The sequence below is a fragment of the Zalophus californianus genome, chromosome 7 (genome assembly GCF_009762305.2).
Source record: "Zalophus californianus isolate mZalCal1 chromosome 7, mZalCal1.pri.v2, whole genome shotgun sequence".
Lineage (NCBI taxonomy): Eukaryota > Metazoa > Chordata > Mammalia > Carnivora > Otariidae > Zalophus > Zalophus californianus.
In genome coordinates, this window is record NC_045601.1 from 46,335,776 (window position 1) to 46,360,913 (window position 25,138).

A 25,138-nucleotide genomic window follows, 5' to 3' on the forward strand; every position below is an offset into this window, starting at 1 on the left:
AATAAATACCTTTTAGACCTTATCTTGCTGGACTTGTGGAATTTGACAATGGTGGTGCCTTTCTCAAAACCTTTGACTGTTAGGATGCTCTCTTCTGGTTTATCTTTCATTCTTCTGGCTGATTTTTCTGTCTTCTTGTAGGTTTATCTTCCTCTGTCCACCCGAAATGTTGGTGTTTCTCATGATTCTGTCACTTCCTAACAGTCTCACCCACTTTTAATGTTTAACTCCTACCCACAAACTATGACTATTAAGTTGATATCTTTAGCTGCATGTGAGCTCCAGACCCATATGTTTGTCTTCATTTAGGCATTTCCATTTGGGTAATCCATATGCATCTCTGCCTTAACAATTCCTAAACTGTTTAATTCTGCTTAGGCAGCAGCAATGATAATAAAAACAGGTAGGATTTACTGAGTTCTTTCTAGGTGCCAGGTTCTGCTTTAAGTGCTTTACATGTATTAACTCATTTTAATTCTCATTTTAACAACTAATACCATAAGGGAATTACAATGACCACTATATAGATGAAGAAACGGAGGCACAGGAGTGTTAAACAGCTTGCCTGAGGTCAGGAAGAAATGTGAGGCAAAGCTCTGATCCAGATCTTGGCAGTCTAGCCTCAAGCCAGTTTTCTAACCCCTGAGCTAGAGTTGCCTTTCAAGTCAAGTTGTATCTAAGACTCTTGACCATGAATTCAACACAGTTTTGGTAATATTTGGCTTATTGAGTCAGGGATGATGATAGTTTGGATTTATAGGAGACCTTTTTAATTCTCCAGAAATCTGAAGACATCTACTAACAGTATGGTAGCTAAACAGTATCCAGGAATGGCTGACCCCACTGCACAGAGTCAGCACAGAATAACCCTAACCTCTCTACTAATGATCAAACTGAGTCTACTTTCCTATACTTAATTATATAGGCTGAGTAGTGGTAGAAACTATGTCCATGCCTGGAGAGATGAGTGAACTATTTTAAGAATAGCAGGCTTAAAAAAGGAAATTAAAAAAAAAGTATATCAAGCTTAATGGAGTACAAATGTAACATACACATTTTATAAATACTGATAGACCCTTCATTTTTGTTAGTGAGCTTGTTTTTAAGAACAATACGATAGAAAAAAAAACCCAATATGATGGAAGAATGACAACTTTTCATTGGCTCAGCCATGCAAATTAGTATTATTTTATAGCTTCAAAGACTAAAATTATGAAATGTTTGAAGGAAATCTAGAGGCAACCAAGTAACCAAGTAACTCTTCCATGAAGAGATGAGTCAGTGATGCATGCTGTGGGAAATGGCAATACCTGGACACTTTCAGATCTTTAGAGCTGTGTTTGAATTAGTGATACTGTTGTTTCTTTCTCTGTGGAATGTTCCTTCAGGGGAGAGGGGGCCACAGCCTTGGAATGTGTTTGGACTCTGAAAATTGTTGCCTCATTGACCCTTCATAGGAAATGAATGGTCTGTATTAATTATGTTTCTTTGCTCAACAGATCAGTGCTATGGCATTTAATCCCACTGACAGCTCATTCATCAAAATTCTCAGAATTCACTTCAATAATTCACATGTTCTCCAAAGTCAGTCTCTTACTTTCTCTTATTGCTCAGATGATGCTGGGACAAAAATCCATCTGACTCAGCAGGTAGACATGGCTGCGCAGGTTGCCTCTGGGATGGCTTATCTGGAGTCCCAGAACTACATTCATAGAGATCTGGCTGCCAGAAATGTCCTGGTTGGTGAACATAATATCTACAAAGTTGCAGATTTTGGACTTGCAAGAGTTTTTCAGGTGAATTTTGTTTTGTTTTAACTAGGTTTTGTCACAGGTCAAAAGTCTAACATACCAGCAGACTAACAGATTTACTGTTGTTCTTCAAAATAATGTTTCTCCAAATTCTGTGGTCTGTAGAACACTTCAGTAGCCCGAGGCCTTACTGATAAACTACCTCCTGTTTCTATTTCTTCACCAAGGAGAAAGAAACAGAGAAAATGATGCCTAACCAGATGGGAAAGTATGTGATTAAGTTTGTGGTTGGATTAATGATCTGCTTTTCAGTACAGTAGCCTCTGTTGGTTTGCCTCAATTTTCCTTACAAAAAGCAGCACATTTTGTATAGTTACCCCATCCACCTTTGCTCACTTTCTGCCAGATTAATATTCATGCTGCCAGAACTCTTCAGCAATCACTGACTTTTTTTTTAAAGATTTTATTTATTTATTTGAGAGAGAGAATGAGATAGAGAGAGCATGGGAAGAGGGAGGGTCCGAGGGAGAAGCCGGCTCACTGCCGAGCAGGGAGCCCGATGCGGGACTCGATCCCGGGACTCCAGGATCATGACCTGAGCCGAAGGCAGTCTCTTAACCAACTGAGCCACCCAGGTGCCCAGCAATCACTGACTTTTTAATTCCTGCCCCTCTCCCCATGTCATGACATCAGGCCAAAAGACACTGACATTAGTGACATACTATTAGGTGTTTTTCTCTGAATTTAATTTTTAATTTCTACATTGTGCCCTACAAATATGGGTGTGGAACATGAAACACAACATATAAGTGATTCTCTTTTGATCTTCATGAATTCATTATCTTTTTTATTTATTTATTTTTATTTTTAATTTTTTTAAAGATTTTATTTATTTATTTGAAAGAGAGAGAGAATGGGAGATAGAGAGCACGAGAGGGAAGAGGGTCAGAGGGAGAAGCAGACTCCCCGCTGAGCAGGGAGCCCGATGTGGGACTCGATCCCGGGACTGCAGGATCATGACCTGAGCCGAAGGCAGTCGCTTAACCAACTGAGCCACCCAGGCGCCCTCATTATCTTTTTTAAATAAGTTAATTAGAACCTCAGTGACTTGATATATTATTTTAAATCATTTGGATCCTACTTTTCAGTATCAGAAAGTGCCAACATGGTAATTATTAAAGTCAGTGGCTCTCCAATACCAACAGTAATTCTGGAAACAGACAGACTTTGCTTTCATTTTTTTTTTTTTTTTTTAATTTGCTGAAGACCATCACACGTGAGTTCTCCCATATGCAGTAGAGTACTCCTGTCAGTGCTCTTTTTAGCACATAGTAGGCTCTTAAATAATATTTTATTAACAACTTCTCATAGATTTCTCAGTCTTATAAGCCAGATTTGGAATTTGTTACTATAATTATCAATTGAACTAAGCTCATTTTGAAACTTTTCCCTCTAAATTTTAATGTGAAAGAGGTTACAGATGAACGAGGGTAGCAAAAAAAATATATATATATCACTTGAACTTGGCTTGATTCCTTAATGCATTAACAGGTAGATAATGAAGACATCTATGAATCCAAACATGACATAAAGCTGCCAGTGAAGTGGACTGCGCCCGAAGCCATTCGTGCTAATAAATTCAGCATTAAGTCCGATGTGTGGTCATTTGGAATCCTTCTTTATGAAATCATTACTTATGGCAAAATGCCTTATAGTGGTGAGTAATTAATTCTGAAGTGGGCCTTTCTGCTGCAGATCACTTACTTAGGTGTGACTTTAACTGCCTTGCCCAGACTTAGAGGGCAGAGTTATGGGGCTGACCATACCATGTGCCTGTAGGAGCATGATAGATAAAATTTGATGATGATGATTTGCATTAATGAGGTAGTTTATTGCCTCTTTCTCCTTTGCTCTTGAATTGCAGTCTTATGGACATTACTTGCTGCAAGATGTAGTTTAATCTCTGCAGCCTGGGAAGGGGATGGTAGACCTCATAGCTCCACCAAGGAAATCAGTTTGCTTTATAATCTTTAATATAATTATCTATGAATTTAAGACCCTGAACTTTAACTTGTTTTTTGTTGGTTCCTTTCTATGTTATTTAGGCATGACAGGTGCTCAGGTCATCCAGATGTTGGGTCAAAACTATAGACTCCCTCAACCACTTAACTGTCCACCACAGTTCTACAACATCATGTGGGAGTGTTGGAACGCAGAGCCTAAGGAACGGCCAACATTTGAGAAACTGCATTGGAAACTTGAAGACTATTTTGAAACAGACTTTTCATTTTCAGATACAAATAACTTTGTAAGATGAACACTGAAGAAGAACATTAAATAATCAAGTAACAAAAGAGTTCAATAATCAGTCCAGAAATACAACCTTATTAATCAACTGCCAGAAGAGCTTACCTTGACATATTCAAGTGATAGGGTCAACTTACCCGTGTATTATGAAGAAGATTATAAGTGCATTATATGTGACTGGGCAACACTGCACGACAGTCTAAGATGATATTTTATCACTGCCTGGCAAAAATCAAACACATAAACACAGTTATTTTTCTTTTTAAAAAATACTTAAACATTTCTATTTATTGTTTGAAATACCGATCAAGAGGATCAACAGATGACAGTCAGTTTTTACTCAGTGACTGTTGTAGCATTTTCCTGTTTACTGATTAAAGTGGTTATTCATTATTCCTCGGATTGCTGAATCCCATCAGGCTGTTACTATGAAGGAATCTGATTGCTTTGCTGCACAGCAGGACCTGTGCTTTGAGATGTTTTTTTTTTCTCTTTTAAAATATCCTGTAACTACAGTGATGGTAAAGCCATGTGAAATGACTTGATTGTACTTGGAGTAATTGCACATATTTTTTCCTATGCATGAAAAAATGAAGCAGCTGTTGAAAAAAGAATTAAAATTTCTCTCCTTTTGTAGAAGGAAATGATGGGATTTTTCTGTACCTCGGTATGTGTCATCTGAGAATCATCTACATTAGTTTTAATCTCCTCATGTTAAGAATTAGATCGCAAAGCAGATGAGTTATTATCTATGGAAGTATGTGAGAAACATCGAGTAGCCTGCAAAGTCTGAGAAATGAGTGTAAAATAGTTGAGGAACAGGAGAGGAGAGCAGTAGGCTTAGATAGCTGAATAATTTTTTAAAAGATGGACCTTTGGCATATAGGCCAGAGTTTTAAATTGATTACAGTACAGGTTAAGCTCAGTTTTAGATCTAGAGGCTAGGAATAATGTCTGACCCTGGTTATGAAGCTCTATTTTCCATCTGGTAGGACAAGAGGGTTTTTATTCATCTTAAATGTGCATTAACCTTTGTAAGAATGTTACTGTCTTCTTAAGCAACGGGTGGATCAAATTTTGTGCTCCATTAGATGATTTGGGAGAGTTCTCAAAGGTAGTTTCAGAATCAAGGAGATAGTGAAAGATCTCTGCTGTAAAGCAATATGAATGAAACAAGCCACGAAAAGACGGAAGATTTTGAAGTATATTCTCTCATCTTTAAAGGAGAAGAACATATCTAAACAGTTACAGAAACCCGAATTCAAAGTGGATGAAGTATTAAGAAGTAAATGTGTGAGCTCTGCCTGGAAGGCTAGAGGTAGGGAGGGCTTCAGGTACCATATCATTAGCACTTCAGTGATAGTGACGGGGACCCACGTTCCTTTCAGCTATCTTCTCTGTCGCCAGCATTGTCCTCGTTCTCAAATCACAGATGGCTCAGTAGCAGCTGGGGCTCCCTTTTCTTTTCTCCTCATCTAGTAGCAGAAAATGGGAAACCTCTCTCTCTGCATTTTCAGCTTGCATAGGAAGCATTCTTTTTGGGGGCGCCTGGGTAGTGCAGTCGGTTAAGCCTCCGACTCTTGGTTTCAGCTCAGGTCGTGATCTCAGGGTTGTGAGGTTGAGCCCTGTGTCGGGCTCCGTGCTCAGCAGGGAGTCGGCTTAAGACTCTCTCTCTCTCTCTCCGTCTGGTCTTCTCCCCCTACTCTCTCTGTCTCTCTCTCTCAAATCTTTAAAGAAAATCATTCTTTTTTCTCGTTAGGCAAATTGGGTCATATGCTGATGAATAATAGACTTAATGTGAATGTTATGTGCTGATTGGCTTAGAATAAGTTCTGCCACTGAAACTGGAAATGTGGCCATTTTTCCTGGAGACAAGTTGGGAGGTTGGCTTATCAGAATAAAATTAGATGCTGGATAGGTTTCCATTAAGGAGAAAATCCCAGTTGTAGGTAGGTGTGTGTACGTACATTCAGACTTCTCTGAAACTGAAATGGGTCATGTGGAGCTATTGAAAATAGAGCCCCTTGGCTTTTTTTTTTTTTTTTTATAAACAGGAAAGATGTATAAGATAAGGTCAACACTAATTGTTTAAGTCAGCTGACGATGTAGAGGACAACTTCATTTGTTTAAAGTCAGAGTCTAATTGTGAAAATTCAACTACTATATAATCTTTTTTGTAGCAGCTAATAATAATAACTTTCTTAGTAAGATCTGATTTTGAAATGTATAGAGAAGGTTATCCTTTCTTGTTTTAATAACACCTGAAACCGGTTTAACTTACTACGTTTGATTCTTGGAGACGTTTATGTTCAAGGTTCTGTCAAAGCAACCTATTGTTCTTGTTTTTGCCTGATGGATCATAGAGAAAAATAATGGATTCAGTTATGAGAAGCAGTAATAGATTTTTTTCAAGCTGACATAAATTTCTTTCCCTGTATAGAATAAAAGGATCGGGAAAAGATAAGTTGAATTTTCCTACAATGAGCCAGCTCTTGTTAAATTTACCTCCCATAAATTGTAGCAAAGCTCTTTCTATGTAATGTTTTATTTATGTAATTCGGTTATTTGGAGGTGGTGGTGAAGGATGTGAGTACATCATTTCATGTGGTATTTCAAATCTCTTTTGACAAAAACCTAAGAATTTTTGCAATAGGAAAAATTCAAAATTCCATTAAGCCTCTTTTAAGAAGGTTAGGAAGAAAATAGGTTTACATTACCTAAGGTCGAAAGAGGCACAGAGTGTGTGCCTAAGAGCTGTGGAACCTGAATATTGTATCATGGAAAACAAAGTAAAATCGAAGTGACTAGCAATCTGCAAACTGGGCCGTGGTGGGTGGGAGGGTGTCTCAAAGGACACCAAAGGATGGGCGTGGGGAAGTATCAGGCTGAGCACATTCACATCCACTCACAGCGCATGTCTGCATAGTGACTACATGGATCAACTGAACCATAAGGGGCCAAAACTCTTTCGATTCTCTGATGGCCCAAAAGGAGCCATTGCCCTTGGAAGGATGCCATAGTGTCACCCAGCTGGAGCTTCCTTGAGGAAGCAGTGCCCAGCTGGTGATCCATGGCTTTGCCAAGCACATGCCCTGTCTGCAATAAGGTTTTCCATAGTCTAGTTGAGCATATGGTTTCTGGACCAAAGTGCCTGTCTGAGAATGTGTCCGTGGCGATTTTTAAGGACTCTGCAACGAAACATTATGTGAACTAGAATGGTGATACTACGGGTACTTATTCGCCTTGTGTTATTGTGTTCTCCCATTGAAAACACCTAGTCTCAAAAAAAAAAAAAATAGTAAATGAGGTTCGAATACCTGGGGATTGGAATTGCCTGTGGGCTCATCTGGAAATGTTCAATTCTCTGGTATTTCCTTAGCATTGTTATGGAGACATTTTGGTCTATAGTCGCCAACATGATCCAAAAATTTAACGTTGTAGCATTAAAAAAAAGAAAAAAGGCCGGGTAGTTTGGTGGAGAGAGAATACTTAAAATCTTTTAAATTCATGGCTCCAGTAATATTTTAATTTTCATAGTGTCATCTTTTTACTGCCTACACTACACCATTAAACTCCTTCAGATTTTTCCTTTTTTTATATGAAGGAAGTGATGGTAAATCTCTTAAATTATTTATTACATTTAGACATAAACTGGAGAATAAAAATAGCATGCAAACCCTGAATTTCAGAGCCTGTTAAAAGTTTAGCTTCGATTTGCACTCAGCTGGCACTATCTACATAGGAGTTATAAGATTCAGTTATAAGGAAAGAAACACCCAATTATTTCCATTTACTCTTCTTGCCTGAGTAGTTTATCCATTAGTTATGTGAAGTAACAGGCTTCAATGTAACATCTTTTTCACCCTCATGGAATATAATCAGCTCTTCCAGAAAAGGGTAACAAATCTCAAACTTGCATTAAGTATCTAGTTATGTATATTTCTGTGCAGGGGATTCAAGTCATAGAACATAATAACCCTGAAATCATATGTTAGGGGAAGATGGCTAAAAGCAACTAAAATTGCTTGTTTTGGAAGAAGCTAAACATCGTCTTGTAATAATTCTCTGGGATTTTAGAATAGAGGTTTGATTGTACTATATGTGAAAGGTAAGATTGCTTGATATCAACCAAGTTGCTTTAATGTTTATGGTTCACACAATTTCAGGGTAAAGGATATTAGAGCTTTTAATCATTTTTCAGAATCTGCATTTAATTATAGATTCAGAAAGTGGGAAACAAAGCCAATTAGCCAGAGTCTATACTTTAAAGGTGCCACAATGAGATGTTTGTCTCTAAAACATCAGTATTTCTATGTTATATGCTTTAATAATACTTACATTGTACAACTACATGCGAGTGTATTTACACATGATTAGTATGTGTATCAAAAAGGATAAAAAAAAAAACCACTCCTTTCGGGGTGCCTGGCTGGCTCAGTTAGTAGAGCATGCGACTCTATTTCAGGGTCGTGAGCTCAAGCCCCACGTTGGGTGTGGAGCCTAGTTAAAAAAGAGAAAAAGACTTCTTTTAATTGTACCATTTGTTACAGTGCTATTCCTTATCTTGGTTTAAATGCAACTAATATTTGAAAAATTTCTATTTCTGGGTACTTTAAAATACTAAGGTAAAGGCTTTTCTTGAAAATACATTTTACCCTAAGTGTTCTATCTTTATTTAAGATGGATTTTTTTTCATTATGCCAGTTATATCAAAATGATTACTTTTAACTTGACTTTTAAAAGCTGACTTCACTGTTTCAGAGGTCAAGTTGGTAGTGGACCCATGACATAAATTTGATGTATTTTATGGTATTTAAAATGTTTCCTCAGTTGACTACATTAAAAAGGCTTACATTTGTGTAATGGGGAAAGTAAGTTGGTGAATCCAGGAAATAGACCTTGCTACATACTCACTGCAGGTCACCTGCTTCATGTCCCCTTTATCAGAGACCCAAGCTGATGGAGAGATCCCAGCTCTGACATTGTCAGTTGCTGGAGCAGTGGGAATGAGAGCCCTGATGGGTCTCATGTTGGCAACTGAATCCGTGGGCCCAGAAGACACATATGTTGCTTCTGCTCACAGCTAACTCATTGACCGTAATCACATGCCTTCACCTAGACAGAAGGAGCACTGGATGTGTAATCCTACCATGTACCCAGAGGGAGGGCACCAGAAATACTCAGTGAACAGCACTAAACACTATCACACCACATTAGAACATCAAGTAAGTTTTACATGATGCTGAGTGTTGGAAGGCCACGTATACTTATTTACCCATCTTTTCCCCTTAATTATTTTATTCATTCATTAAACAAATGTAGATTGCTAACGAGTAGCAGACATTGGGCTACATAATTGAATAAAATTATGAACAAGGGAGAGATGGACCCTGCTTTCTCTAAGGTTACAATCTATCCGGGGAGACGGATCGGCGTGTGTGACTCTCAGCTCACAAATCTATCTATGTGCACAATTTTACCTTCCCATTTTCTCCCTAAGAATGAACTTACTGTCTGTAAGCTACTATCCTGTGTCCGTTCTCTCCTTGCTTCTTAATAGAAGAAACTGTTTTCTTGGAGCCCAGCTAAAAAGATCACATTTTCAGCCTTTTTTGTAGCTAGGGGTTACCAAGGAGATGTAAGAGAAAATTGCTCAGAGGGACTTCTAGGAAGACTCCATAAGAGGTGGACGGAGAACTGGAATGGGCTTTTTCTTGTCTTTTCCCCTTTTGTACTGTTTTAGGCCTAAAATTCAATACCATCTGAGATCATCAAGAAACCTTATAGATGGAAGTCACTTCTCAGTAGGGTCTGGGTTAGGGCAGCTGCCATACTTGCATACTTGATGGCTGACCTCAGAAATTCTACTACAGGAGAGAGAGAGAGAGAGAGAGAACATTATGCTATGTAAGCAGATGTTATTTCCAATTTCTCTCTCTAGAGATTGGAATGGCCAATTTCTGAATGGCACATTATCTACTTAAAACCTCCCTTCCACCAGGTATTGGAAAATAACTTCTCAGGTATTGCTAGGATTTTTTCCTAAGTACTGGGTGCTCAGGATATGATAAGATTTGGGAAGAGTTGTAATTGTTTAGTGCTGATATCAGATCATCAGCTGTCCATGTGGCCATCCCCTGAGATATCTTTTCTCCCATCTGAAGTCACCTCTTAGTCTCAGCTCTTTCTCATCTATTTTCATGCTCCTTCTGGGTCCAAAAGAAACTCTTTGACCCATCTGTCCAGATGCTCCCACCAGTAGGAGCTTTTCTCTCCTTCACCAGGACATGTGTTGGGAGGTACTTCAGTGCTTTCCTCTCTTCCAGGCTCTACTTGGGAATTCTGCTCTCAGATTCTCCAGACCATCCGGAAGTCCTCCCTCTCTCCCTCCTCACATATCAGAATAGGGACCTACAAAACTCAAGTGCATCCCTCTGGCCCCATTCTTCCCCTGGCCTTGGAATCTTTAGTCTTTTATGGTAGTAGGGTTGGGTGGGGTGGACCAGAAGGCTGATGACTGCATTTCAAAAGCTTTGGATACTAAAAGACAAGAATTTGAGTTTTGTTTTCCTGTTTTCCACTGTAATAATTTTTTTTTTCCAGATAATAGGTGTCTCATGGTCTAGTTGCCTGATATGGGAGGACCAAAGCATAATAGAAAATACCTGGGAAAAAACATCAATTAATATCTTAAATAGTATCCTGCCACACATGGAAATTCAACAAAAAATACATAAAAATTACTTGACTGTGGTTGTGCTGAGTATCATGAAGGAGAAATGTGGGGTGCTGTGACAGTGAACAAATGTCCCCATAACTAGGTCTGGAGAGTTGGGGAGAAATGGAGACATGATGTTTTACTGTGGTCTGAAGGATAAGAAGGTGTTTGCTGACTCCAGGAAGGAAATAGGCACAGCAAAGACAAAGAACATGGGACAACTGAAGAACTAAAAGAAATCCAGTTTGCCTAGAGTGTGTGGAGTGAGGGGGAAAGGTTCACAAGTTAAGGCCGGCCAGGCAAGTTCTGTCCCAATAGTGGGGGCTGTGTGGTCCAGGTTAGTAATCTTATTTTTAATCCTAATGGGCAGACATTGACATCTTTAAATTGGTAGCACAACCTATTTTGGATTTTTAAAATATTATTTTCACCAGCATATGGAGAATGGACATGGGGAGACAATTTTGGAGGTCCGATTGTCTGGGAGAGAGACGAAAGTAGGTCAGAGGAGTGGATGGAGATCTAGAAAACTGGACACACGTGAGACCTGGAGGTAAAACAAGCCGCTCTTGATAACTGGGTATGTGGACAAGGAATAATTACGTATTAAGGATGACTTCCTGTGTCCTCTAGGAGCAACTAGATGTGAAACAGTGGAAAAGAAGCAGGTCAGGGGAACAATGATCAGAGGAGCTGGTTAGCTGATCAGTTGTCATGAAACATCCAACTTGAGATGTTAATTAGAGTTGAATATTCAGACCTGGAGTCCAGAAGTGAAGTATGAAGCCAAATGTAAACTTAGGAAGACTTTGGTATAAGGGAACCATGTAAGGGAAGGGAACCCCCTCAGAGAAAGAGCAGAGGAGGAGAAACAAAGAGGATTAGTTCTGAGGAGATGGGGCATTTAAATGTGGGTGGAGAAGAAGCCAGAGAAGTGGGTGGGAAATCAGGAGCGTGTCATTACAGAAAGCCAAGAATTAAGGAGTGCCAGTTGTGCTGAACCTTAATGAGAGGTCAAAGACCTGGGAAAGTGAAGGTTTCCATGAGCTTTTAGAAACACAGCGGTCCTTTGAAAGTGCAAGTTCACTGGAGAAGTGGGATCAAAAGTGAGATTGTAGGGAGCTGAGGCACAAAAGATGAGCGAGGACACTTAGGGCCTGGGCAGTCTTTCTACATAGGGCGGTGTGCACGCAGGAGGCAACAGGGAGCATCGAACAGTGAATGTGGGACTCAAGAGGTGGGTGTGTGCGTTTCTAAAAACCAGAAAGACTAGATCTTGTTTGAGTGCTGTTAGGATGGTTTCTGGAGGTTATTGTAGCAGGAGTAGAGAACATAGTGTAGGAACATTTTGCAACTGAAATAAATCTGAAAGAATAACTGCTGCCTTGTTCACTGAATTTGTATGGATTCTATAATATGGATATTTAGTTAAGCTAGATATCTTTGCCTTAAGGAAACTAAGGTCTGGAATGTAGTAAAAACATATTTGAATGGATATGTCTCCTTTTCCAGAACCATTTACTTTGTTTGAATGAAAATTTCATGGTGAAATTTTCTTACCTGTTTCTCCAAGATTGATTTACTTTTCTAATATTCTGTGAGTAGATAGATGGCTTTTCTTTAGAAATATAAGTTTTAACTGGATTGGAGAAAAAGAAAGAAAAAAGAAAAAATTTCAAGTAATCCCAAATAAAATATCTATTCATTTTCCTTGGATATGAATGTCTGGTCTAATTGTTCAAAATGAAACACTATGGCTCATTGCAGATTAATTATGAAATCCATTTAAGAGCACGTTATAATAATGTCAGGGAGGTGATAAGAAGCTGGAGTGTTAATATTTCAGGGGGAAGACATTTGAACCACCCCCAAAGAAGATAATCATAAGAAAGATTAAAAGGGAAACAAAAAGAAAATTCAACAAAGAAAGGCAAGGCTGTTTTAAGAAAACATATCATCAAAATCTTAGGAGAAATGTTTCTTCATTCATCTTGTTAATCGGCTTATGAATAATGCAGAAATGTACTTATTTGGCTTTAAAATATCCTTAGTTCAAATCCTAGGTTTTTGGGCTTGAGTCAGACAGACGTGATTTCACAATAAAATCTTTTCTCGGGCATTATCTTCATCAACCTATTTTCATGAAGCCACAGAATTGTAGAGCTGGTAGGCACTTTGGAGGTCATATAGTTGGTCTCACAGGAGTTCTTTCCCTTCTTTTGAAATGAAAACTCAGAAGCAAAAATAATAAAAAGCAGGGGATATTTAGTCATTTGAGAGATTGTTTTCTTCAAATGAAACTGCTTCCTAGACTCTTTAAATCCTTGCAGAATTATTTGCAAATCTTCAAGAAAAGACTCGGCATAAATAAGATTGCCTCAAGTTAATTATCTTTCTCCTGTGTTTTAAAGAAACTTACGGTACTTAATTTAGAGAAAACCAAAGATAGAACTCAAGATTTGGTTTTGCGGCTGCACATTAAAAATATTTGAAAGCACGCAAGATGTGCGATGTTGTGCAAATGGGAATGGGAGCCCACATCAAGTAATAGCAGAAATCAAAGCAACAGGATAAATGAAGTTCACAAGTTCTCAAGCTGACCAGCAGGTGGGGGCCCAGATCGCTGCTGAAGAGCTATGGTTGGGGATTGGGGGTAAGAGAAGAAAAGAACCTTGAAAATAATCTAAAATTCTCATCTAATATTTAGTTTGTGTAAAAAAAAATAGTGGAGGTAAGCTCGCGTGTTCATAAGTCCCTATGCTCAGACCTGCAATGAAGACACTGATTATGGATGACAACACAGTGCCCCACAGTTTCAAGAAATGCACAATTGCATACTTCACTCCTCCCCAAACTCTAATTATCAAAGTAACTTTGAGTGCTCACCGAAGTAGAGTTAATGGCACATAGCCTTCATGAATATTCCTTTTGTGATATATAGATTTTAATATGTTAGCTCTCATTTTTATATGTATTTTTATGATATACCCTGAATATCTTCCCACATGCCCAATTATATTCCAAAAGCATTGACATATTCTTTATATAGCATTGCTTGCTTTCTTTGCTTATTCACTCTTATAACAAAGAAGGTATGAATAGACTTCTGTGAAATTAATTTTAAAAAATTATAGGCATTTTGATTGTTATTAATACAAAAAGCAAAACATTTTCAATACTGCCTTGCAAAACTGACAACTAATCATAGTTCATTTTTTTTCAATCACAAGAGAGTTAAATTATTTTTATACCAGTGAAAAATTGCACATTTTTTTTCCCTACTGTGCTTTAGAACTTTTAGTTTAGGAAACAGTGAAAATGATACGTTGTTTGTGGCATTAACTCCACTTAATTTGGAACCTTAGAATAATTTTATTTTCCTCCCATTAAATCCTTAATGCACTTTCAGCATAAAATTTAAATATATTAATATGTCAAGTATTGATTTTGTGTTCGCATTTTAAGGCTATCTAAATCAATTGATACTTTTTGGTGGATCTGAAAAACAGTTGATGTATACTTTATTATCTGCTCAATATTATGATTTTAAGCTCATTTGTTGACTAAAGAAGATTTATGTCCTTCGGGTTCATTCTATTATAATAATCAGATTTCTAATACTGTGAAGACTTAGAAAGATTCATGCACTTTTTCTGTGTAAATGATACAATTATATTTTCTTTTTCATTGACATTACTTGGTTAAATTCTGGCAGCCTCTTACACAATGAGAAGGTCTTAAGAAAGGAAAGCATTACTTGATTAATGCTGGAAGAATGCCAGTGGAAGGTTGACTTCATATCTGGTTGGTCTTATTGTTTCTGTGGTAAGATGGATGAAAAAAATATAGAATGTTAGAATGCCAGTATGGTTCTGACAGACTGCTGTGCTAAGAGAAGATTTGCCTCTGGGACCATTTAAGAGAACACTTGGTTTACCTACAGAGCAAGTTTTCAGTAACACCTTTATAAAATACTAACTCGTTCCAGGAAAAGACAAGGAGAGCAGAAGGGAAAAGGGTGAATGTTCTCTGAGAAATTTAGGAATTTTCTTCTTTATGCATTCCATAGGGGTTGTCCTATTTTTTCCTACTTCATACTCCCTAAGTTTGGCAGAGGGTACAAATGATATAAGAGGCAAAGAACAAAAGAAGGGAACTAGAAAGAAGAAATAATGTAGTGAAGCATTGAGATGGTGAGCTAGGGGGAGAAAACCAGCTCTTCCCTCTTGAGACTACATAGTCAGATTTATAGCATCTATTTCAGTCTTAGCGAGAGATTTACTGACAGATCTTTGCCAAATCAAATCACTTAATTCCAGAAGCCCTCTCCCTGCCTTTTGGCTCTTTTAAAGATATTATTGTTAGTATTTATAAATTGCACTGAGGGTTTCAGAAACATAAAGCCATGAATATTTCATGAAGATCTTGAGATATTTGGATCTAAGTATGGCTACCAAATACAGCCAACTCTCAAATCCCACTTCGTGGGTTACGTGTGGGGAACTTAGTTCTGGACTGAAATCCTCTTGCCACATAATATATTTCTGAGCTGTCTCCTTTTACAAATTTGTCAGTGTGTAGTTAAGGAAAGCAATCTAATTTCATTTCAGTCTGGACAGTAAATCTTCTGCCATGAAGGTTGAGATATAAGGAGGTGGGGTGGGGAGTGAGGAGGAACTGCTGTGGGCTTTCATCCAATCATCATTTCAACACTTACTGGGCATCTGCTCCACGCTAGAGACCAAGTTAGGGTTTGGAAATAAAAATACGAGTAATAGAGGAAACCTTGTGTCCTTATGTGATAAGGCTTTGGAGCTAGGCTTTCTGGATTTGAATTCTAGATTTGGGTTACTGGTGCTAGCCTTGAGCATGTTATTTAATCCCTTTCATCTGTTTTCTTATCTGCAAAATGGGGATGTTACCTAGCTGACAAACTTGTTTTGAAAATTAACTTGAGAGGAGCAATTTGAGCAGTATCCGATACATGGCTGTGTACTCAATACATGTTATCTGTGAAGATCCAGTCTCTGTCCTCCAAGACAGTCATCTAGGGGGGGACTGTGGGTAGGGAATGAATCACTATAACATAGTGTGGTAACCCAGACTTGCAGGGGCCTTTATGAGGGCTCAGGAGACACATAGAAATCAGTCTGGACGGTTGGTCCAAGTTGGAAGAGGTTGTCAACACCAGGTTTTGAAGAGAACTGCATGCTAAGCCAAAGACCTAAACTGTAGTCTGAAAAAATATTGGTATACAGTGTATAGGCTTCTAATCAGAGCTTTCAACTCAGGAGATCTTTGTCCAAGAAACTCTAATTAGGGTTTTCAACCTGGGACCGACCCCTCTCTTAAGACATGAAAGAACTTAGTTTTACATCTTTAGCCTTTGACCCTTTTTGTCCATCAGAGATTTGGCTTAGTTCTTAGGGATCTCCTTACCTCATCAAAATTTTAAAAATTAGCTTTATGTTTGGGCGCCTGGGTGGCTCAGTTGGTTAAGCGACTGCCTTCGGCTCAGGTCATGATCCTGGAGTCCCGGGATCGAGTCCCACATCGGGCTCCCTGCTCAGGGGGGAGTCTGCTTCTCCCTCTGACCCAACCCCCTCTCATGCTCTCTCTCTCTCATTCTCTCTCTCAAATAAATAAAATCTTTAAAAAAATTAGCTTTATGTTTAACTTATTTTTATCTACCTTCATTAGCCGTATTTTTCAAATGACTACTTACTCTTTGCATTTTATTCCTATGTTAAAAATTTAATCTCTTTCTTTAGAGAATTTTGGAATTTCTTGGCCCTTATAAAATATGGTTATTTGCCTCACATTTTTCTTCAAGTCTGGCAGATATTATAGAAGAGAAAGCACCGACTTAGGAGAGCAGGTTCCAGGGTAGTAACTGCAGTGCCTAATGAGGTTTGCTAGAGCGACCTCTGTATGTGCAGGATGAGGTCTGTTCCTTAACTCTGTGACCTTGAGCTGACTAATTAATTACTCGAACTCATTTAAAAAGCTTTCTAAAATATGGGTATCACATGGAATAATGAATATGGAAATGGCCAGCATACAGAATATTCTGAACAATCTAAGCTAAACCTAGTTCATGCTCATGAGCAGAACCCACCGGGTGGTTTACAAGGATTTGCTTGTCCCAGGGGGAGCGGGCTTCTACATCGCAAATACTTAATGTGAGCATAGTGCTGGTACATAGTAGGCAATCAAAATATATTATGTGCAGGGATAAATCAAAGAATGGGATACTACAAACCTCCACAACTAGAATCACAGCTTCTGGCTTCTCACAAGTTAACAAGTTAAACATTCCCCTAAGAGCACACTGAAGATTGCATGGTTTGCTTATACCCAGATCAGCTGGTGCCCGGTGGTCAAGTGGGGTAACTGTCTGTCTCCAGTTAGGAGGTAGACATGCAGACGTGCAACTGCTTTTGGCTCCATCATGCGGCTGGAGCCATACAGTAAATGGGAAGAATGAGCCTGAAGCCAAGTCCAAAGATATTCTCCACTAGTCATCTCCTCACAACTCTGTTTCTACAAAAACTCACGTGGTGCTGAATCTTTCCTTGAAAGCTTGCTGCAGAGAAGCATGGGATAGGGTTCCCGATTGATTCATTAGAATACCTGCTTCCAGAATAAGCAAAACCAAGTGGATTAAATTTATTTTCCTTCAGGACTGAATTTTTAGGAATTCTTTATCTCCATTCTCTTCTCTCAATGCAGAATCAAAGAGGTTACCTGTGGCTGGGAACAATAGAGACCAAATTTAGTATGAAGATGGATCATCTCACATAAACCATACAAAAGACGAGTTTTTATTGTCTCAATTTGCATCTGTGCTAAGACAAAAATTAAGTACATGTGAAGCCTGCTATGGTTGATACCTCAGTTTGCCGGGCTTTTGACTTAATAATTTGAGGAAACTTGAATGTCAGGGCAGGAAATGCTTTGGCAAATCTTGCACTGAGAAGTTTCCACACTAAGGGCTGGTTCTAGAAGAAGAGCTTCCTGAACCATAAAGGAAATTTTCAGGTCAAACAGATTTCAATATTATAGGCTCATTGAGCTACCCTCAGGCTAAGTCTTCATTCAAGGTCCCGGAATGATTCACTATTACTGCTTTTCTCCATTCTGGAGAGAGATGTTTTAGATCAGGTTAAAGTGATCATTCATTTATTCATATTCGGCCAACAACTATATATTGAGTACTTATTATGTGCCAGGTATTTTCTAGGCCCTGGGGATAATGGGGCAAACAAATCAGAACAAGTCTCTGTCCCATATTCTAGGTATGATTTCACCCTTAATCTTATTCTGACCCAGTATTCCTGCTTGAATCTTGCAGTTTCCATAACCAGAAGGGCAATATTATGGGTATATAAGGATGAAATGGAGCTAAAATGCTTCTAATTATGTAGTTAATCTTCAAAGTTTTAAAAGACTCCAATTGTCTACTTAGACACTGCTATATGGTTGAGCTTTTTTCCAAACTAAATACCAAAGGCTTGATGATTCTTTGAAACCAGTCTCAATTGCCCTATGCCTGGAAAACAGAGAATTAACAATCCCATCTCTTAGTTAAATAATAATTCCGGGGCGCCTGGGTGGCTCTGTCGGTTAAGCGGCTGCCTTCGGCCCAGGTCATGATTCCAGGGTCCTGGGATGGAGCCCCACGTCAGCCTCCCTGCTGAGCAGGGAGCCTGCTTCTCCCTCTCCCTCTACCTGCTGCTCCCCCTGCTTGTACTCTCTCTCTCTAATAAAAAATAAAAAATCTTTAAAAAAATAACAATTCCTAGATTTTTTTTTATTCTAAAAACTTTGTAGAGACATTTTAGGTAGAATTTATATGAAATGATCTAAGTGCCCATGTTTATTTTTTATTTCTATTTTTTTAAAGATTTTATCTATTTGACAGAGAGAGACACAGCGAGAGAGGGAACACAAGCAGGGGGAGTTGGCAGAGGGAGAAGCAGGCTCCCTGCTCGGCAGGGAGGCTGACGTGGGGCTCCATCCCAGGACCTTGGGATCATGACCTGAGCCGAAGGCAGACGCTTAATGGCTGAGCCACCCAGGCGCCCCTAAGTGCCCACGTTTAAATATTTTTGCAAAAAATGTAATGTTCCAAGCTTAGATTATCATTGTTCGCATTAGGGGAATGACAACAGGGTACTGTTGGCAACGGTAGATCTTTTTAAAGAGAAACAAAATACAAATCCTGTTGATGTCTGGACAAACATTTCCCTCAGTTCTGCTGTGAAGAGCTATCTGAGTTTCGTCAATTGCAGTGTTTCTGTAGCTATAACAACAATAACAACAGCCATAAAATCCTTGTGTTCTTTTAAACATCTGATCAGTAGACCACAGCTTAGAAGAGCCTTATGACACTTCTTGTTGCCAAGAAACTTCAATCCTACCTTGGATTGTGGATCTTCAAACCTTTGCGAAAGTTCTAATTAACCCTGTGTAGGTATTGTACTCCAGATGACAATTGTACTCCGTAGGTATGATTCCCTTTGAATGACTCAGTGTATAGCTTACTCCACCTGGAAGTGGAGAAGCATCTCCTTTTTGAAAATTAATAAAAAGAAACCTCATTTAGAATGGAGTCGGGAGGCCAGCAGGGGGAGCTCTCATCCCCTATCACAAGTCAATTGCAGCTCCAATGGGAAGAGAGGGGCCTTGCTGTGGAAACTACTTTATTATCTCAGCAGGAGGAAGGAAGTTTGCGGGGCCACAGCCCAGCCGGTGAGAGACAGTCACAACTCAGCCAATGAAAAGCCACTCTACTTCAGCTCCTAGTTTACTTCACTGGACTTTTCGTTTCTAACAGCCCCTCCTAACTCCCTCCTTTCCTCTGTAAAAGAGTGGTCCTCTCTTTTGGCCTCTGGACGTGATTACAAGTCTCTGCTATTCCCGAATACACCCATTTTTTGCTGGCAAAATAACTGGCGGTTTTCTTTTTAAGGTTAACACCTTAAGATTTTCAGACTTAAAATTGATACCCATTTTTTACCCTTTATGTCTTTCATGATTTTTCACTGCCCTGCTTTTCTGACTTCTTTGATAAAGCAGGATATGTGGCTATGGACTTATTTCACCTTTCCAAGTTTGCCTTTAATATTAGAGTAATTTGCTTAGCATGATGGTGATTGCAGCCAGTGGACTTTTGCCCCTCTTTTTATCGTATTTATCATGTATTTTCTTACCAGTGGTCTCAAAAACAGAACTCTACATTCTTTTTTTTAAGATTTTTATTTATTTATTTTAGAGACAGTATGTGTGTGCATGTTCATAAGCAGGGGGAGGCACAGAGAGAGAATCTCAGGCAGACTCCCTGCTGAGCATGGAGCCTGATGCTGGGGTCGATACCACAACCCATGAGATCATGCCCTGAGCCCAAACCAAGAGTTGGATGCTTAACAACAGACTGAACCACCCTATTACAGTCAAATGAACACCATAAGCCTCAAAATGGATGAGAAATTTGTCTCAGCTGATAAGTGGGATAGGAAAGCTGGCTATTGAAAACATTCATTAGTAGCATTATAGAATCAGCGCGTTCAAAAAGAGCAGTGAAAGAATGGGGTGGCCCTCAGCAAATGTCATATTCCTTCTTTTAAACTCCCCTTTCTTTTCTCGTTCCCTAAATGCAGGCATTCCATTTGCTCCTAGACTTTCTGTTCCTCTCTGAAGGCACTTCTGCTAGCGTTCTGGGTCCAGTCTTCTGGCTTTAACTATCATCTCTGTGGAGAGTGAACAACTGTGCATGCTCCCCGAGCCCTGGGCTGGTTAGTCTCTGCTTGCCCGCTGGCTTTTCTCTGCCCTGCTTTGTGCCATGGGAGACTGATTTCCGTAGACTGCATCATTGCCCTGGCTCCTCGCTCTGGCCTCTGGTTGGATTGAGACAATGGGAGGCTGGGAGGAAAGGGAATTTGGGTAATGATTTCTCTTCCCCTCTCACTGCTGAATGGTGATTCTGGCTTCAGCTCTTGCCGGCTAGCCCCTTCTCTGCCCTGGCAGCCCCCACTGGGCTCACGTAGCACTTCGCTTCCTCCTCTTGATTCTTTGTGTCTGGAATTACTGCAACTTCCTCCCGTTGCCAGTTTGTGTGACTCTATCTGTTGAGTCCCTTCATCCTGCCCACACTTTGAAGCCCGACAGAGACAGCTTCTGACTGGGTACCAGGAATCATGCTAAGTGTTCGAGATGGTGAACAAAACAGGTAATGTTTTTGTCTTTGTGGAGCTTACATCCTAGCGTGTGGGCATAACCAGTAAACTGGTAAACTAGTAAAAAGAAAAAAAAACCCAAATTATTGTTTGTGGTAAAATTTATGATAGCAAGAGGGTGGCTTCAAGGACAGACAGGTGTGCGGATTTGGAGAGTTGGCAAATTTAGACGTGAAAATCTGTTCCTGTGGAGGTAGCCAGTGTGGGACAAATAAAATAGCCATTTGAAGGACAGGAGAAAACAATCAGCAAATAAAAAGGGACTGAGGCAGGCAAAGAGGTTGGTGATACTTCAGTCTCTACGTAGAAGGCCTCATATTTAAATTCTCTTCTGACATCCGAAACTGTTCACAGATACATATTTTTATGTATTGAACTAAGACTTGGATCGTCGCCCTGTGCCAGGCACTGTTGTGAGCGCTTTATATGATCTCATTTAATCTTCATGAAGATCTTAAAAACAGATGCCATTTTCTTCACTTTATAGAGGGGAAGCTGTGGCACAAAGAAGATACGTCCTAGGTCATCTCAGACTTGGCAGAGTCAGGGCCAATTTTACGACTTCGAATTCTATCAGTCTTATTTATATCAGTGGAATTCTCATTATGTCAGTCCCACGGGGTAGAAACTTTGATATTGCACTGATTTTTTCCCCTTGTCTCTCATTTCCTTTATCGGGCAGAAATCCATGTCAATTATCTCTTCAATACGTCTCTTCCATGTGTCACTTACTTTCCATTCTCAGTGATGTCCTAATGCAAGCCCTTTCCTCCTACCTGGATCAGTACCTGGCTGAAGCATCCTTTGACTGCCCTCCTGCCTTAGATGGGGAGAATCTGAAGAAGCTGCCAGATTAGTTCTTCCTAAAAAACCAATTCGCCATGTTTTTCCCCTTTTTAAAAAACCACTAGGGGCGCCTGGGTGGCTCAGTCGTTAAGCGTCTGCCTTCGGCTCAGGTCATGATGTCAGGATCCTGGGATCAAGCCCCGCATCGGGCTCCCTGCTACACGGGAAGCCTGCTTCTCCCTCTCCCACGCCCCCTGCTTGTGTTCCCTCTCTCGCTATGTATCTCTCTGTCAAATAAATAAATAAAATCTTTAAAAAATAAAATAAAATAAAAAACCACTAGAGTCCTTATAATTCCAACCAAAAGGACACATCATTAGAGTGCTTTACAATCTAGCTCGATGCTCTTTATTCCTAATCTGGTTTTTTTTTTTTTTCAACGTAGGTGTTCTGTACCTGGTTTTCCCATTTCTCTACTATTTCCGGCACATGGAGGAGTCAGAAATCGCATGTGTACCACTGCCCCCAAGTATACATTAGGTGAACATGTTAGTTATGGGGTAAAATGTGTTAATTCAGGAATCTATATTTAGAAGATTCAATTGCTATGTATTATAAAGGGATTGTGCACATGTGACGGAAACATGTTTATAAATGTGAGAACTTAATTCCTCTTCCCGCATCCACCATACTGATTAAATAGCAAGGTAGAGTGGTTTAACTGGTCTTGTGTGCATGTGTGTGTGTGTGCATATGTGTGATTATCTATCACAATTTCATTTTCTTTACAGCAGTTCTTTTGCTCAGTTGAATGTTATATTCAACCATGAAGAATATATTTAAGGACATTCATTCAATTAATTTAATATATATTTATTGAGCCACTATTATGTGAAAATCCTGTTTTCAGAGTCAAAGGGAATATAAAAATATGATATGCTTTTCCCCCTAAAAAGAACTTAGACTCCACCAGCGTTCAAAATTAAGCTTATCCTGGGTTACCTGGACGGTTCCTGGTGAATAGTGGAAGGAGGTTCTAGAGGAACCCAGGTACTTGGGTAGGTAGAAACCACTCATTCATTGATTCACTACTTAGATTCACCACTTTGTATTGGAGTTTAAGTTTCTCGTTAGTCCAAAGCTGCTCTCTGGCTCAGCGCTTAATCTTCACTTATGCCTCTTAGCATTAAGAAACAGCCAATATTTGCCTGAAATTAAGGATTGAGAAATCAATATTTTTAAAAAGTGCATAGTAACCAGTTTCCTAGGGTATTCACTCACTTTCAGTATCACTTCAATTTCAATCAATGCAAAAGCTCTACGACAGATTGTTCTGCCTCAAGATGGAGTCCCTTTTCCCCATCGTGACATGTTCCTGTGTCTGCATAATTCAGTCTAGAATAATGCCCCGGGAATTCTAGTAAGACAGCCTGCGTTGTCTTTTGTCACTCTCTGCATCTCAGGGTAGTCAGGGGAGGAAGGGTTCTTGGTTTTTCAAATCCTTTAGAAGTCATGGGTATGGCCATAGGCACCCAAATTTTGTTCTCTTTTGAGGTCTCTCCACTAATGTAAGTTGTGTATATGCCTCTTAGTTTTTCTCATTGTCTAAAATAATAACTATAAGAACACACACACACACACACACACATACACACACACACACACACACACACACCTGTCCCAAAGACCAACATCAGTTCTCATAGATAATACAGTTTAAGCTAGGGGGTCTCAAATTCAAATGTGTGCTGAGGCCAGCCAGGAAAATCAAGTGAGGGTGGGGGCACAATGTCACAGGGAGAGATAGGGACTGTGACAACCTCTACCTGGGAACGAGTCCCCATTGTTGCCAGATCACTGAAATTATGTCTGAGGAGTCAGAGATCCATATTTTTAAAATGCAAATAAATGAATCTTAAGTATTGTGATGGTTAATTGTATGTGTCAACCTGACTGGGCCACGGGGTGCCCAGATCTTCGGTCAAACATTATTCTGGGCGTGTCTGTGAGGGTGTTTTAGGACGAGATGAACACTTGAATCAGTAGACTGAGGGGGGCAGATTTCCCTCCCTAATATGAATAGAACAAAAATACTGAGTTAGAGGGAATTCTTCCTGCCTGACTGATGGAGCTGGGACATTGATCTTTCCAAGCCTTTAGAATTCAAGCTGATAAATTAGCTCTTCCTGGGTCTCAGGCCTGCTGGCTTTCGGACTGGAACTTATGCCATCAGCGCTCCTGGTTCCAGGCCTTTCAACTTGGACTGCAACAGCGCCAATGGCTTCCCTGGGTCTCCAGCTTGTCTCCGTAATTGTAGGAGAAGCCTATTCCTTTCTTCCCCTCTCAGTCTCTCTCTGTCTCTCAGTCTCTGCCTCTTCACCCTTCTCAGTTCTGTTTTAAATCAAAATAAAACAAAATAATGGCATGAGGTCCTTTGTGACATGCCCGAAGGCCAGTACCATCCTTTCATATGCTGTATTAAATCCACGAGTCCCCATTAGAGATGGTGTTAAGGAAGCTGGGGATGGTAGTTTCATTATTCCGGTTAGGTAAGTAAAGAGACTTTATTTTAAACACACAAAACCATATGCATTAAAAAGGTGGTTGATCTTCAAGCTAGTCTCCTCTATAAAACTACGCGTATTTTAATAAGGGTGATGCCATTTTTCTTTTCTTTTTTTTTTTAAGATTTTGTTTATTTATTTGAGAGAGAGAGAGAGGGAGAGAGCGCAAACAGGGGGAGCAGCAGGAAGAGGGAGAGGGAGAAACAGGCTTCCCGCTGAGCAGGGAGCCCCATGTGGGGCTGGGACCATGAACTGAGCCGAAGGCAGACTCTTAACTGACTGAGCCATTCAGGCACCCCTCCATTTTTCAAATAACATTTTTTCTTCCTCTTTCAGAATTGCCTTCTAAAATAATTTCACAGGAAAATTTTCTAGTGTTATGTACTTGCTCTTTGTTTTTGAACAAAAGCATGATTGGCCAAATTAAGATATGTGCCTTTTCAGGGGCGCCTTCCCCTGCTCCACGGGAAGTCTGCTTCTCCCTCTCCCACTCCCCCCTGCTTCTGTTCCCTCTCTCGCTGTCTCTCTCTCTCTCTGTGTCAAAAAATAAATAAAATCTTAAAAAAAATTTGCCTTTTCAAATAAATTTTGGTTAAAAGGTGAATTTAAATATGCCCTCCAAGGCGGAAAAAAAAAGATGTATTAGCACTAAGAATACATGGAAGAATGCACCATAAACCGGTTGCTAAAATATTGTGAGCAATAGCTGAATCACTGGAATAAATGGGTAGTATGCCAAGCTGACTGCTCTGAAGGGGTCACAGGGAGTGGTTT

General features: G+C 39.6%; 1 protein-coding gene across 1 annotated transcript in view; it reads left to right on the forward strand.

The window, feature by feature from the left end:
- Positions 1-5,593, forward strand: part of FRK (fyn related Src family tyrosine kinase) — a 99,991-nt gene extending 94,398 nt beyond the window's left edge. The window contains exons 7-9 of the mRNA XM_027604175.2: positions 1,615-1,796; positions 3,303-3,468; positions 3,857-5,593. Coding sequence (XP_027459976.1) covers positions 1,615-1,796; positions 3,303-3,468; positions 3,857-4,068 — 560 coding nt within the window. The 3' untranslated portion in view covers positions 4,069-5,593. The remainder of the gene's footprint in view (positions 1-1,614; positions 1,797-3,302; positions 3,469-3,856) is intronic.
- Positions 5,594-25,138: the final 19,545 nt, after the last annotated feature.